General features: G+C 35.2%; 2 protein-coding genes across 2 annotated transcripts; one reads left to right on the top strand and one right to left on the bottom strand.

The window, feature by feature from the left end:
- The first annotated feature begins 190 nt into the window (after positions 1 to 190).
- LOC129887125 (uncharacterized) lies at positions 191 to 3,123 on the top strand. Its single transcript, XM_055962085.1, has 7 exons — positions 191 to 439; positions 556 to 627; positions 1,458 to 1,546; positions 1,938 to 2,094; positions 2,545 to 2,625; positions 2,747 to 2,842; positions 2,956 to 3,123. The coding sequence occupies exons 1-7, from the start codon at positions 284 to 286 to the stop codon at positions 2,995 to 2,997; spliced, it is 693 nt and encodes a 230-aa protein (XP_055818060.1). The 5' UTR covers positions 191 to 283; the 3' UTR covers positions 2,998 to 3,123.
- A 190-nt stretch (positions 3,124 to 3,313) lies between these two features.
- LOC129887124 (DNA mismatch repair protein MSH6) lies at positions 3,314 to 13,735 on the bottom strand. Its single transcript, XM_055962084.1, has 21 exons — positions 12,663 to 13,735; positions 11,984 to 12,077; positions 11,755 to 11,857; positions 11,619 to 11,672; positions 11,413 to 11,487; positions 11,021 to 11,089; positions 10,824 to 10,907; positions 10,531 to 10,725; positions 8,878 to 9,428; positions 8,674 to 8,803; positions 8,286 to 8,377; positions 8,014 to 8,192; positions 7,737 to 7,939; positions 7,558 to 7,659; positions 6,743 to 6,905; positions 5,420 to 5,709; positions 5,210 to 5,347; positions 4,655 to 4,734; positions 4,423 to 4,522; positions 4,045 to 4,174; positions 3,314 to 3,875 (listed from the first exon to the last, which is right to left on the bottom strand). The coding sequence occupies exons 1-21, from the start codon at positions 13,519 to 13,521 to the stop codon at positions 3,637 to 3,639; spliced, it is 3,930 nt and encodes a 1,309-aa protein (XP_055818059.1). The 5' UTR covers positions 13,522 to 13,735; the 3' UTR covers positions 3,314 to 3,636.
- Between the last annotated feature and the right edge of the window lie 635 nt (positions 13,736 to 14,370).

The following is a 14,370-nucleotide window of genomic DNA, read 5'->3' as shown; positions in this document are numbered from 1 at the left end:
TTTTCGAAGATTCTAAAAGATTTAATTTAATTATTTCAAGCGCGTATTGATTATGTCTACCTTTGGGGACATGTAGAGTACACCTTGTACCTATGAGTTAGATTCATTTGAAAATTACGAACGAGGACAATCTCGGAATTTCACACTCCATCTTCTTGGTATATTTATAAACTCTGTGAAGACTCCAAGAAATGAAGAAAAACAGAGAAAGAAGGAAAGAACCAAAAAAAAATATATATCAAAGAGAAGGGAATTTTTTATTTTTTTTGAAGAGATAATAATTATGAAAAGCAAAACCCAGATGGGAGAAGTGATAATATATGTTGAGGATTATGAATTTTTCTCTTCTTCAACCTATTTATGTAGAATTTGTCATGATGAAGAATTTGAAAGCTGTAAAAAATTAGAAGCTCCATGTGCATGTTCTGGAACTGTAAAGGTAATTACTAGTACTATTAATTAATATTTTCTGATAATTAAGCTGGTTAATTTGATTATTGTGTTTTTAGTGATCAGATGTTTGGATTATATATATATATATATATGTTTTTACAGTTTGCACACAGGGATTGTATTCAAAAATGGTGTAATGAAAAGGGAAACACAATCTGCGAAATTTGTTTACAGGTATTTTTTTTTTTTATATTCAAATTTCAAGAAATGAAATTTGAATTATTTTCGTACAGAACACATATTCTCTTTTTCTAATTAATTAATCTGACACCATTTTAATTGTTTTTAATTTATTTTTTCATTACCCCTCCTCAGTCCATCCTTTTCTTCTTCGCTCGAATACACAATTTTAAAATTTGAGAGTCATAAGCTGTTTACCATTTGAATAATTTCTTTTAATCGTCTTTTTTACGTGTTTTAAGTTTGCTTCCTCTGTTTTTTTTTCTCTCTACAGAAATGGGTCAGCCATAACACGTTCTTTTTTTACAGAAATAAAATGAGTTATTTTCGCCGAGTTGTAATTTCTTTTTAATTATTGACTTATTGTTCCCTTCATCTAATTTTCTGTGGAAGTTTTCGAGTATGAGGATAAATATAACTTTTTAATTTTTTTCAAAAAATTAAAATAAAAAATATTAATAGTTTTTGCGGAGATAATAATAATGTCACATAAAATATAACATTGAGAAAATGAAGGCCAGAGACAATAGATAATTGACATATGACAGCAATTAGATTACGCTTCTTTTCAATATTACAGAAAATGAAATATACTATTACTAGATATTATCTACTTCTTGCTTATTCCTTGACGTTCAATTTAAGCGACGCAATTTTCTATCAACATTTTTTTTAAAATTATCTTATTTGTATTTCTATTTAGACTGTTCATGCATTATTTCTAAACTTATATCACATGTAAAATTATATTGATCGAATAGCGAAAGTTTTAGCACACCGAACTGGTGTTTATTTTTAAATGTGTTCCTCTTTTAATGTTGCAGAAATTTGAACCTGGATACACGGCTCCACCTCCTAAGAAGAAGGCCCACTTGGTTAATTATAATAATAATAATACAGCTGCAATTATTAGGTATTCCACTGATCCTTAAATTTGTTTTTTCAATTAAAAGAAAAAAAGAACAAACGACCCTTTTTCATTTGGCACATTATAATTTTAGACAAACTTTTGTTGTATTTATTTAAGATAAAATATTGCATTTGTCTCCTTCATTGTACTTGACTAGACAGTTAATACATAGATGTCTGAATATTGTTTTCTCCAACATTGGATGTATTAAATTAATCGTACAAGTTCAATTAACATAGTATTTGTCATGAAAGGCAATATTTGTATGACATTACGTACCATTTTTATCAAGTAACCAATTAAAGATTATCTTATAAGTTATAACCTAATTGTGTAACTATTTTTTAACGCTTTTGGTGTGTTAAAATGTTTGAAATAATGTTGCAATATGCAGAGGAAGTGTAGAAACGGATATAGAAAATGGAAGTGAAAGATTAGAGTCTGATTCAGAATCAGAAGGAAGAGGAATGTTGGAGAGGAGTAGTCAGTATTATGAATGCTCACAAGCTGCTGATAGAAGCGCCTCTTGGTGTCGAACTATTGCTCTCATGGTAAGCACTTATTTAAGATTGAGACATAGTAATTATTATTCCATCGATATTTTGATTTTGCTTAGTAAGTTTTTTGTTTTTGTTTTTACGTAACTAATGGCAAAATATAGAAAGTTCAAATTGAACAACATTAAATGGTTAAGATGGGAAATCTTGACTATTAAGTAGTGTTATTAGAAACGTAATCCACCATTTATTGACAACTCCATAAACACATGTGCTTCATATTTTATTATTTTATGAAAATTAAACCAACATTTAAGTTATTCATTTATACTTTATTCTTGCGATTTGCACCCAAAAACATGAACCTAAACCACATGCAATATGCATTATGCACTTGTTCGTGATCCTGCGTGGATATTAATTAACTTCATTATCTTATTAATTTGATCATTAATATGATATTTATTAATATATGTGGATATTTTCATTGATTTAAATTGGCAGTTCACAATTCTGCTTATGATGAGACATTTGTTAGAGGTGCTCAATGGAGGAGCAAGAAATTATCCCTTTTCACTTCCTACAGTAAGTGAACTAACTTTTTTGATTATGATGTTTATGTAATAGATTAATAATTTGGTACCAACTTAACCTTTTCTCACAACTACTTAGTACCTAACAACCTTATTTGTCTTATTATTCGCAGTTGCTAATTATTAAATCCACTGGAATACTCTTGCCCATGTACATTATACTTCTGTTAATCACAAGAATTCAGATTATCATTAAACATCATTATCTGGTAATCTAATTTCTTTATTTTTGTTAACTCAATCATTTTCAACCTCCTGTTCGTTAGCTTAGCTACATCATTAATACAATCTAATAAATATTTTGTTTGTTTCTTTTATTTAGGATTCAGAAGATAGGCTATCCAACTCTGACCAAGACAACTAATACAAGTGTCCAATTTGCATATTCTTTTTTTATTAACAGTGTAATTTGTATTTTTAAGCATCGTACTGATGCTTATCTAACTGTTTTTTTTTCATACACGTGGAGAGTAATTAAAAGTTTCACAAATCAGATTCCTCGGCAGTTACATGATTATTATAGTAATACAATTTCATTGCTTCTTTTAACAAACAACTACTCCCAACTTACTTCTATTACTTATTAGCTTACTAACAATGACTAGTACGAAAGGAAAATACTAGGATATTTTAGTTAGGCCAACGACCCTGGCCTAACTACGCCCGAGATGCAAGACAACTGGAAAATAAGCCAACTTTCTAAAACAGTTAGATACTGCCAACAAACTAGGTTGTTTTGAGTAGTTTATTATAAGAAACTACATACTGGATAGAAACAACCCTCCATCATGCCAATTTACTGTCTTTGATCATGTTGTGAAAAAGGGAAAAAAACTTAGCACAGTAACATCATTTCTTTTGTAAAACTCTAATAGCAACCTTAATCAAAGAGCTGACATGTTTCTATACAAAATTGGCAAACTGAAAATAGTTGCAGTGTCCTCTAGAAATACTCTAGGGAGTAAGAATGCACATATTGGCACTGTACATTAAGATTGCTTTTTCAATTTTGTTCAAGGAGTATTCTTGCTCTGTTCTGCAGTCCATTCAACTCACCAAGAACCACACCCTTGTTGTCGTCGCATTTATTATGTACAACCAAATTTATCAAATTTTGGAGCAGTGTTGCTGTCTTTCCTTTCAAAATCTCAGAAGGGTTTTCTTCAGATTGCTTAGTGTGTCCATAAATCTCAAGCTCTTCAGATTTTGCAGCAGCTCTCTGAAGCACATCATCAGGGAGTCCTGAAAAGAGTGAAGGTAAAAGAATGTGGCTTAACAAGCTAAGCTGAAACCCAAAACAACCCTCACAGGTCCACAAAAGAGAGATCAAGTCCCCTGAACCTTTATGAGGTGGAATGAAAGCAATACACCAAAGCAAGGGTTCAAGATGCAGTAGGAAAAATAGACATACCAGCAAGCCGTGCAACATTGACACCATAACTTTTAGGGCATGCACCTGGTGTCAACCTGTAAAGAAAAGTAACTTCCTCAAGACCTCCGGACCCTTTCCCAATTTGGCATGCCATATGGCAAAGCGACACCTGCACAACCAAAAAAAATAGCATCCCAAATAAGTGATCTACTGAACACCAATTTTAGCAGCTTAATTAGTCGAAATCAAACATCAAAAAGCTAATGAGCATCACCCAGAAGGCATCAGATTATTAATTGTCTGAATCTAATATTCGGCTAGCTATTGGATGAAATGTGCAGTCAAAATGCTTGATCCCTAAAGCAACGCATATTAAATAAGGCAATTCAAAGGGAAGTGAAAGATTAAAGACAGTACCCTGGAGTCTTTCTGATAGTCAATAGATAACCGATGATAGTGGGTAGAAAACATTCCTCGACATTGCACCTTGTGGACAAAGTGTTCCAGAACTGATTCACTGCCAACAGGGCCAGAAAACATAACAAACATAATGATCTTAGGTGAAAATGATTGAGCAAATAAAGCTGAGAGAACAAAATCCAAAACATAACAAACAACCAATAATGTTTATTGTATAAGTGGCACATACGCTATTGCTTGTCCATCAGAAGTAGATGTACCGCGGCCAAGTTCATCAAGCGCGACGAGTGAATTACGGCTTGCCAAAGACTGCAATTATTAAGTAAAACAAATGTTTATATCTCTTCATGGAGATGAGAGAAATGAATATCAACAAGCCAATTATGATCTCCCCATTTTTGCTCTTAAAAGCACCCATGTCTAAGACCATCTTAGCAAACACCATAATATTAATCGATTATTAATCTTTTTGTTAACATAATTCTCTCTCCTTCACTCTTAATTAAATAGTAGTATCATATTTAACGACACTGAATGGTAGCCAAGCAATTGATTGATTACAGCCTTTTAGTTGAAATTAATATCAACCTCAGTTTGCTCTTAATAATGACCACGTCTAAAGGCCATCCTAAGCAGATTACCACAATATAACTTGATTATTTATTTATGTGTCTACATAATTCTCTCTCCCTTTCACTATCAGTCAAATGGTATTACATCTAGCAAAATCAGATGGTAGTCGAGCAATAAATTGATAACAGCCTTTAAAATAATAAAACCTCACCAGCATTGAAGCAGTTTCCAAGAGTTCTGTCAAGAATGTACTCTGGCCTGCCATAATATGATCTTTGGCCCCCATTCTTACAAATATACGATCAACAGGTGATATGTCAAATGATGACGCTGGTACATCAGCTCCTACCTAAGAAGCATCAAGAGTTTTCAGCCATCAATAGATGAGAAAAACTCTAATTTTCTTCTGGAAATAACTCACCTGGGCCAAAATTACAGCCATGCAGACTTGGCGCAAAAGAGTTGATTTCCCTCCCATGTTAGGACCAGTCAAAAGGATGAAGCTGGCATTTGGAGGACCCCCAAGGGAAACATTGTTGGAAACAAAGGTCCCCTTATCTAGAGAATCGCTCCTAAGAACAGGATGTCCTAAATTTTCAGCGAGAAGAACTGGCACGTCATCTTGACTTGGCACTGACTTGATGTTTGGACGACATGATGGTCCCTCATAATAATCGCTTGCAATTGATAAACTGATTAAAACATCCAATTCTGCAAGAGATAACAGCCACATTTTTAATGTAAAAGATCCTAAATGTGTTCCATTAAGCTTCTTTTGTTTTATACCTGATAATATAGAAGATGCTCTTGAATCTAAGTTAAATCAAATTTAAATTTGAACTTCATGAGCAAAAAGCTCTTTCTAAAGCAACAGATAATAGTTATGTTCAACACATAATGCTATTTACTGAAAAATTGGTTTGGACAGTGACTAATCTCTAGATTCTACTCTAATTTGAAGTCAAATGAGCACAGAGAACCAAGTTGTTTTTTAACTTAGAAATTGCTACTAAATAGGGGACCTCCTTCCAAGTTTCTTATAATCACAGAGATATTTCCTCTTATCTGGAAAGCCGATGCCCTTCTGGTAACTGTTTCTACAAAAGTCTTATAAAATATAAGAAAGAGTAACTAATATGAAAAAATCACCTTTTTTACCCTCATAAAAGAGGTAACCTTTTTATCTCTTCTTTCTATTTCAGAATACACTATTATGGTTTTACTTACCTTTCCTTGACTTTCACTTCCCTTGTTTCTTTGCATATAGAGAAGAGACACAAAGCAAAAAGAGACTTCATTTTGCACCGTTTTAGAGTATTTATGTTCCTAGTACACTGTTCAGCTGGGGCAGAGTGCTTATATTTGAGTGGAAAGACTGTCCAAGCACTATAAACGAATGTCATCCTATTGCATCACAAAGGAAGGTCAAAGCAGGATCCAAAGAATGACACATAGGTTTTCCAGCTCCAATTTTCTTAAGGAAAGAATACAATCAAATATGCATGAAAAAGAACAGAGGTAACTTCCATGAAACATCATGTAGCTGCCCAAAAGTATGCAGAGAACTGAGAACCTGAAAGTAATCTTTTCCACCATAATCAAGTAAGATTTTTTTCTTTCTGAAAGACTTTGACTAGATTCACCATTATGCACTAATGATACTATTGCTCCAAAATAGGTAAAGAAATAGAGGAAAAGAGACTTATGGGCAATATCTGATTCCATGTCCAAATTTCAGCAATACCTGCGGTAATACTAACTAATTCTCTCCACTTATTATGATGTTCACAAAACCGTCCTATCAACCTCCGCAAAATGCTTTTTAGCTTAGATTCCTTCTCTGAATCAGCTTGTGAGAGCTCTCCAATTAATTTCTTCAAGACTGGATTCCAGTACCTGAAATAACCCTGCAGGGAAAATAGAAGATCAGTAAAGGCACATGGCTGGAGATATTGCTTCTATCTCCTATTAAACTAGTTTCAGTACTTCTAAAAACAAAGCAAGTGCACAGCTACTGCTAACCAACAAACCAGGGAACTAGACTACTACATGGTGGTGATTTACTTGTTTAAATATAGTACGAATAGCAAATACACCACATAGTCGCCACAGTTTTCCAAAGATTAAAGGAGTCTTCATGCTCCTCATCCAACCCAATACAGATAACCACATAAAAGGAGAGAATTTGTCACATATTTACTATGTTTGTAAGGAGGGATAATATAACTCACAAACAAACTAGAAACACTGCAATTAACTGTTGTTAAGCAGCAGCAGCAACTGCATGGATGCACAGCTCAATAGAAAAAAGAACATGGACAAAACAATTTTATTCAAATTAGCAATCTTCAACAAAATGGTTTTGAAACCATCATCTATGTCGACTTGAGCATCATTCTAATAGTAACAGGCACTGCATGCAACAAGGAACCAGCTTTGAACTTTCTAAATCTCATTAGCAATAGGTAAACTTTGCCGTCGCATAGCAAGAAATCTCATGAACACAATTTCCAACAATTGGTATTTCAGCATTGACCATGTAGAAGTACGCCTACTAACCTTTTTCGATGACTGTAATTCATACTCCTTTGGAATGCTCCTGCACAAACTTTCTGGTACTTCCAAAAGGTATGCATCTTTTCCTATAGTCACATAATCTATCTGCAACATTTACAAAATATGAAGTGGATCTGGATAACCTCCTATTGTTCAATAGGATATTTAAACTATGTTCTTACTGATAAGTCTCCAAGCAGTTTCCTTTGTTCCTTCAAGTGCTTGGATAATTTAAGTTCAGCCTCCTGAACTTGTTCACATGCGGCATCATATTCCTCATCAACCCCTTCATGAGGTATAATACGACCTGAGTTATTTGCTTCCATCCAATCAAAAGCATCTTTGAAATGCTTGAGAACCAAATCTACATCTGGAAGACCTTTGCCTATAAATTCAAATAAACCGTCAGATGCCACCAGAATTTGCAGCATGATTTGAGTAATTCAATTTGACTAGTACCGGGTGTTAATAGATGATGTAGCAACTTTGACTCTGTGTTTCCCAAGATCGCCCCAAGTGAAGAGCATGCATGCACCATTGATTCACATCCACGTAAAGCTGATATGAACTCTTGCAGTTGTTTCTTTGCTGCATCCTCATATAAAGTCACTTTATTTGCATTTCTTCCATTTGCTTCACTGCAAATTAAAGAGCAAAATACTTGAGCAACGACTACAGAAGAACTAGTTAAGAAAAAAAGATTGTCGAATCCGAGAATTGTTGATCTTCACCTGCTACCGAAGAGGCGTGCAAGCAACCGTTCCATATCAGGAAGCCTTGATAACTCCTTTCTAAACTCAAGAACAAAAGGTAGATTGAGCCCCTAGAAAAGCATTAAGCACATTATACCATCTCATTTGTCAAAGCAGCTCCATTAGAAGCTACCACTATGCAACAGAAAATTATAAAGAGGAAAGAAGAAAGTTGACAATTCTTGTGATCCTTCTTTATTAGATATACCCGACCTTTAGAAGTACTACATCATAGATGGATTAACATTTATCACCCTCCCCAGCCAAAAGGAATTAAATAATGCCACAAGCAAAGGACCACAAATCAAAAAGTGCAAAAGTTAACCATCAACAATACAAACACTGAACCTTAGGAACCTGAACGTACCTTTAATCCAGCTACAGCATCCTGACGTTCTCTAATGGATTCTGGATGATATAAGGGTCTTGCAAGCCATGATCTGAGCATCCTTTTCCCAAATGCTGTGATACAGTGGTTGATTTGAGCGTATAATGTCCTATATTAACAAATGAATCACCTCTAAGTTTCAAGACAAAAATAATCAACAAAATGCAATTAAGCTAAATATACCCTGAAGAATCTCCATTTCGACTGTTCTCAAATATCTCAAGATTCTCCAGTGCAGCTGCATCAAGAACCATATGCCATTTTTGAGTACCATCACAAAACCCAGAAAGGGGAAGTAGCTCAAATTTCGCAAATTTGAGCAGGGATTCATCCAGAAAAGCTTGCTTCAAGTAGTATAGAGCTCCTCCAAGTGCTGAGAGTGCATAACTCCCGTTCCCACCAAGATTTATAAGCTCACATAAAACATTTGGTAGAAAGTTTCTTTCACCATCTTCCTCAGAGGCAGTGCTTTCATGTGTTACCATTTCATTTAGAGATGATGACAGCAGTGAAGAGCTCAGGTTCCTATATACCCCCTTCACCTCACAAATTGTTCTCTCAGCATCCCAAAATTCAGAAAGGGGAACCAACTCATTCACCAGCGGATTTCGTGTGTGCCGCAGCAGCACTCTCTCAGTCTCATGACTAAGCAGTTTAGCTGGCTTTATTATTTCCACCGGTCTTAACTCAGAAAGTAGACAACACAAAGCACTACAATCTGAATCATCCTCAAACTGTTAAAGAAATACATCAAATTACTAACATTTCATTTTGGTAAATGAAGATTAGACAATATAGAGATAGAATAGTGTACACGATGATAACAAGGTTCCTCTCAAAATTAAGAACTTTTAAATAAATACAACTGTAGAAGCTTTGTTGTACTACGGGTCCTTCAGTGTACTGGCAACAGAGAACCCCAGACAAGATTTTATACAGATAGCAGACAAGAACAGTGATGGCAGACCTTATCACCTCGCACATACTACTTCTCTTGAATGTTCTTGCACTTATTTTCATGGCTAAACAAAACAAGTTGCTTTCAAACAAGCATATAATCACATTCAATTAACGAGTTGTCAAACACAAAAGAAAATTTTTAGACAAGATCATTGATAAAAGTAAATAAGCAAAAAGGTGATGCTTATGCTAGAAACCTAAATAGTGTACGATGGGGTTAAGAGAGAGAGTGGAGAGGTTTGAGGAAAGGAGAGAGAAACCAATTAATGAGATTAGGAAGATGGCAAATCCAGGAAGGGAGTCAACTAATGCAGAAACCAGAAATGGAGAAGGCGCCAAGTTGGTTGGAGAATATCAACATTATCACTGGTGGAACTTGGAATTAAAGATATAAAGGGAAACTTCTGTTTAGTAGCATTTCAGTAAAGTAAAGACATATTTATAAACTATTGTGCTTTCCTCTACCATCACAATGATGATTTAATTAAGTAAGCTGAATATGAGAAGAATTTGCCAAAATTAATAAATATGACATGAAGTTCTTTGTGCTCTTACTTTCAATTATTCAAAAGACATGGTTCGAGCTTATAATTAACTACTGTTGACAATTGGATTTTGCAACCTATCGATATGATTGATTAGCCAGTTATATGCCCTTAGGCTGTGAAGTGCGCATATCACTATATGGGAAGGTTGATCAAAACTAATTAAGGTTCTAGTGAACAATCTCATGAAGCTAATCAAATTGAATTCAGATAGAGAGGATTCACATAAAACTATCACCCACAGAAAGCAACCTAATAGAATCAGACTGATTGACAACAAAATAGCACAAAACTTTTTACCAATAAAACTAAATAAGCTATTGCCTAGTACCTGTCCAATAATAATCCTGCTTGTGGTTATATCCAGCATACAGACACCATAAGTACGCTTCTGCTGTTGGAATCCAGCAGTTTGAGAGCTTTCAGTCACTGCCATCAAATATGAAGCATCAGGGTTTGCAGCAAGCATTTCTCCCTCAGTTAATGTTCCTTTAGTGACAACTGCACATATTTCACGTCTGACAACCTGGAATGGGGTTTGATGTGTCAGCTGCAGAAAGAACTGAGAAGGAAGTAAAATTGTCATCACTATGACTGCTTCATCTTATGTAGCACAATAATGACCTTATCTTTAGATCCCATCTCTCTTCGACGATTCTCAAGCTGTTCAGGTGTCTCTGTTTGCTCAACCACAAGAACCCTATAACCCTGTTCCATCAAAGCAACTTATAGTAAGATCGTTTCCATGAAAAGACAGGCAGTCAAACTAGCATCGGGAATATAACACAGATTCTGAACATTGAGCAATTAGCAATTACAACCTTCCGAGCCAACTTCTCTACATTCATTGAGAAGTTCTTTTCTGGAAATCCACAATGTGGTTGCTCTCCCTGGAGACACAGGCAACAGTCAGCTATAAACTTTACTTCAAGATGCACAGAAACTTAAAGAGTAAAACTGGAACATTCTATCGCAAAGAACACCCGAAAAGGTTCTACCTTAAAACAGAAACATGCAATTTAGTCACAACATGATACAAAGCATAAACCACTCCCTTCCTAAACAGGAAAAGTAAAAGTGAAGCATAAAAGATGCATGCTTGGCTCGCTTCCTTTTCTCTCTTTTAGGCATATCTACACATGTTGATAACCAGATTGTTTTCATCCTTTGTTATCTTTCATTTTTCTATTTTGGGTTCATAGACTCAAGTTACCTTCATATACTGCAGATGAAGTTCCTGGGCTCCAATATGTGCATCCATCTCATAAAGCTCATAGAATTTTCCCATCTGATTCATAAACCATGGAATAATCAAAATCATCATATAGAGGACAAGTTAAAGAAGAAGAAATGAAAAGGCGGCAAAACAACTTCGTTGGCAAAAAGATTGAGCCTTCAATATGCTGCCACCATCATTACCTTAAAAAAAAGAACTTTATCCATGTGCTTCGACTTGAACTCCCACCATTGTCTCTGGGCATCATTTACACCATTTAAGTACTCATTCTGATAAGGAAAGAATTCCAAAGATATCTAACCAGGAGAATCCAATTACCTGACCACCAGTTAAACCTTTTAAAAAATTAGGAGGTAGGTAGAGAGTCCTTGGATCATAATTGGCGCCCCCTGGGGACCTCCTATTTGCATCCTTTCTATCTCTGTTTCAGAGCACAAGAAAAATTCAGAAAAAGGCCATAGCAAGCAAAATGGTAAAACGTCACCCATCTCCACCTAAATCAAATAAAACAAAACAAAAAGTGAACAGATAATGCAAGAGTACTTACTTCCCAAGGAATGGGAATTTCTGTGTTTCACGTTGTCCAAATCTATCTGCCGCACCACACAGCAATACATTGTTATTGTTGGATACCTTGGCACCTGCAAGCCAACAGAGCCACCTCAATTTTATTTCCTAAAACATTTAAGCCTTAAATTTTCCTTGTCAACCCTGACACCTAGGTAAGAAATTTTAAATTAATATGGTAACAAACTGCAAAATGAAAGCTATTGACCAATTAGGCAACCTCATTCCCACTTTACTACAAGTTCACATTTTCATTTGGATCCAACCTTTTCCCCTTTGTTTTTTGTTTTTTTGACAAGTGGAAGTTATCTCTCATTTCCAATCTTCCCCTTCTAGTCTGTTTCCTTTTTGGATTGTTTTACACTTCCCTCGCAAGAATGCCCATCTTTCGTATGAACAGCAAACAATCATTTTTTATCCATACAAAGTCAGAGAGTCATAATAAGCCATACATAATTGGGAAAACGATACTCATGGTTTAATATGCTCATGTGAAAGGAAATATAAACATTCATAGCAGGACCACTGTAATATAGGAAGCAGATACTTAAAATGACAGTTCTTATCATAGTACAACACCATAACCACCAATGTTCTAGAGTATTCAACAAATAAACTGAACTTAATAGGAAGCAAAAGATGCAGGTTCAATTACTTACTATCCTCATTGGTCGCAACAGGCTCTTTTCCATTTACTCCAATCACAGCAGAGTCAATTTTTCTATTAGCACTCCTCTTATCTGCAACTGTCCTACTCTTCTTGCTCGAACTCGGAGTTAACTTCACGCCTTCATCAGTCTTCCGCTTCCTCGCCACCACTTTGCTCCCACTCGCTTTCTGACTTTTAGGTCCTACATCATCACCGTCTTCTTCCTCAATCTCCAAATCCATATCCTCGGAAACATCCTCACCTCCAGAAACTTCTTTAGCAGCATTCTTTCCCCAATCTTCATCATCTGAATCGTCCTCAACACTCTCTAAATCCTCCAATTTCTCTTTCTCTTCATCTTCCACCCCGGAGGATCTCCGCAACCGCCTCAACTTCCTCACAGGTGCCTTGACCCATTCAATCTTTTCTTCAGCTAAATCAATCATTTCCTCATCACCATCATCATACTTAACCAAATGTTCACCGGAAGCACTGTCAAAAGACTTCACACAGCCTTCGTACCAGATTTTATCCAATGGCCAGTAAACCTTAACTCTTTTGTCCACTACCTCTTGTCCATATGATGTCTTAAGGTCAACAACGGCTGAAATGGGCACAGTAATCTTCCGCTTTCCTTGTAGAGGAGAAGGAGTTGTAGGACTAGCACAAGGACTGATACTAGTATTAGGTTTAGATTTAGGATTAGTATTAGTATTAGGGTTAGGGTTAGATTTTTCTGGAATTTGTTTGGGGAGAAGAGGTGAAGGAGAAGGAGACGACAGGGCTTTGGAGAAGAAAGCAGTGATTTGGCTCTGCTGATTGACTAGCGGTGATCTGCCATTGCTGGAGCGGCGAGAAGAAGCGGCCATTTGTGGTACTGTAAATGGAGAGAGTAAGTGGAATGAGTGAGAAGAATAATTAACTGTACTACTATATATATATATTGCTTCTCCCAATGGCGGGAAGAGTGAACGTTGAGCGCCCCAGTTGGCGGGAATCCTCTTCTAAGCCATTCTTTAGTGGTTCATTAGAGTGTGCAAATGGGGTGCATATGTTTGTTTTTCTGATAAGGCTATGCTAAGGAGGGAGGTAAAGGTCGCGTATTAATGCACAAGATTAATATTAATTATGAATTTTAGCATTGTCTGATTGATTATTGTTTTCTCTTTTTTATATTTATTTTGATATTATCTATATAAGATAAGGTATGATCTATATATACTCAATTTTTTCTAAATTTTATTTCACCGGATATATTATTGTTTATGGTTAAGCTACCTCCAATATCATTACTAGCAACATTCCCCACAAAGTATATGATGCAACGAATGATACTCTTTGATAAAGAATGTGATCTGACTCCAAATGCAAATACAAAATATTGAATAAAAAATATAAAAAAATGAAGAGGTCACCACATTTCATTAGCTCCATTTTTTATTTTTGAAAAATTACTTGAACATCGTTTGGTTTGCAAATAAGTTAAATTGTGATTATAATGTGGGATACTAATATGATAATTTAATGATAAAGAAATTATTTAGTAAATTGCATCTTCTTTTTTAATAGTTTGATCATTATTTAAAAACGACATACATCAATTATAGTATAAAATATGTTTGATTTATTTTTATTTTTTTCCATTTAATATCCACGTTGAAGTCCAACTAATCTGGATTCACATCAAATAAGGCCCCATTCAAGGGGCAGTAGCGCTC

Source organism: Solanum dulcamara, chromosome 4 (genome assembly GCF_947179165.1).
Source record: "Solanum dulcamara chromosome 4, daSolDulc1.2, whole genome shotgun sequence".
Taxonomy (NCBI): Eukaryota; Viridiplantae; Streptophyta; class Magnoliopsida; order Solanales; family Solanaceae; genus Solanum; species Solanum dulcamara.
Note: the sequence above shows the minus strand (reverse complement) of the source record. Positions and strands in the feature narration are given on the sequence as shown.

Excerpts from the sequence above, each read along its gene's own strand:
- LOC129887125 (XM_055962085.1), top strand. The coding sequence starts at position 284 with ATGAAAAGCAAAACCCAGATGGGAGAAGTGATAATATATGTTGAGGAT. Across the intron at positions 2,626-2,746 it reads ATCCCTTTTCACTTCCTACA|TTGCTAATTATTAAATCCAC; the intron begins GTAAGTGAACTA and ends TATTATTCGCAG. Across the intron at positions 2,843-2,955 it reads TCATTAAACATCATTATCTG|GATTCAGAAGATAGGCTATC; the intron begins GTAATCTAATTT and ends TCTTTTATTTAG.
- LOC129887124 (XM_055962084.1), bottom strand. The coding sequence starts at position 13,521 with ATGGCCGCTTCTTCTCGCCGCTCCAGCAATGGCAGATCACCGCTAGTC. Across the intron at positions 7,660-7,736 it reads AACTGCTTGGAGACTTATCA|ATAGATTATGTGACTATAGG; the intron begins GTAAGAACATAG and ends TAAATGTTGCAG. Across the intron at positions 4,735-5,209 it reads TGGAAACTGCTTCAATGCTG|TCTTTGGCAAGCCGTAATTC; the intron begins GTGAGGTTTTAT and ends TAATAATTGCAG.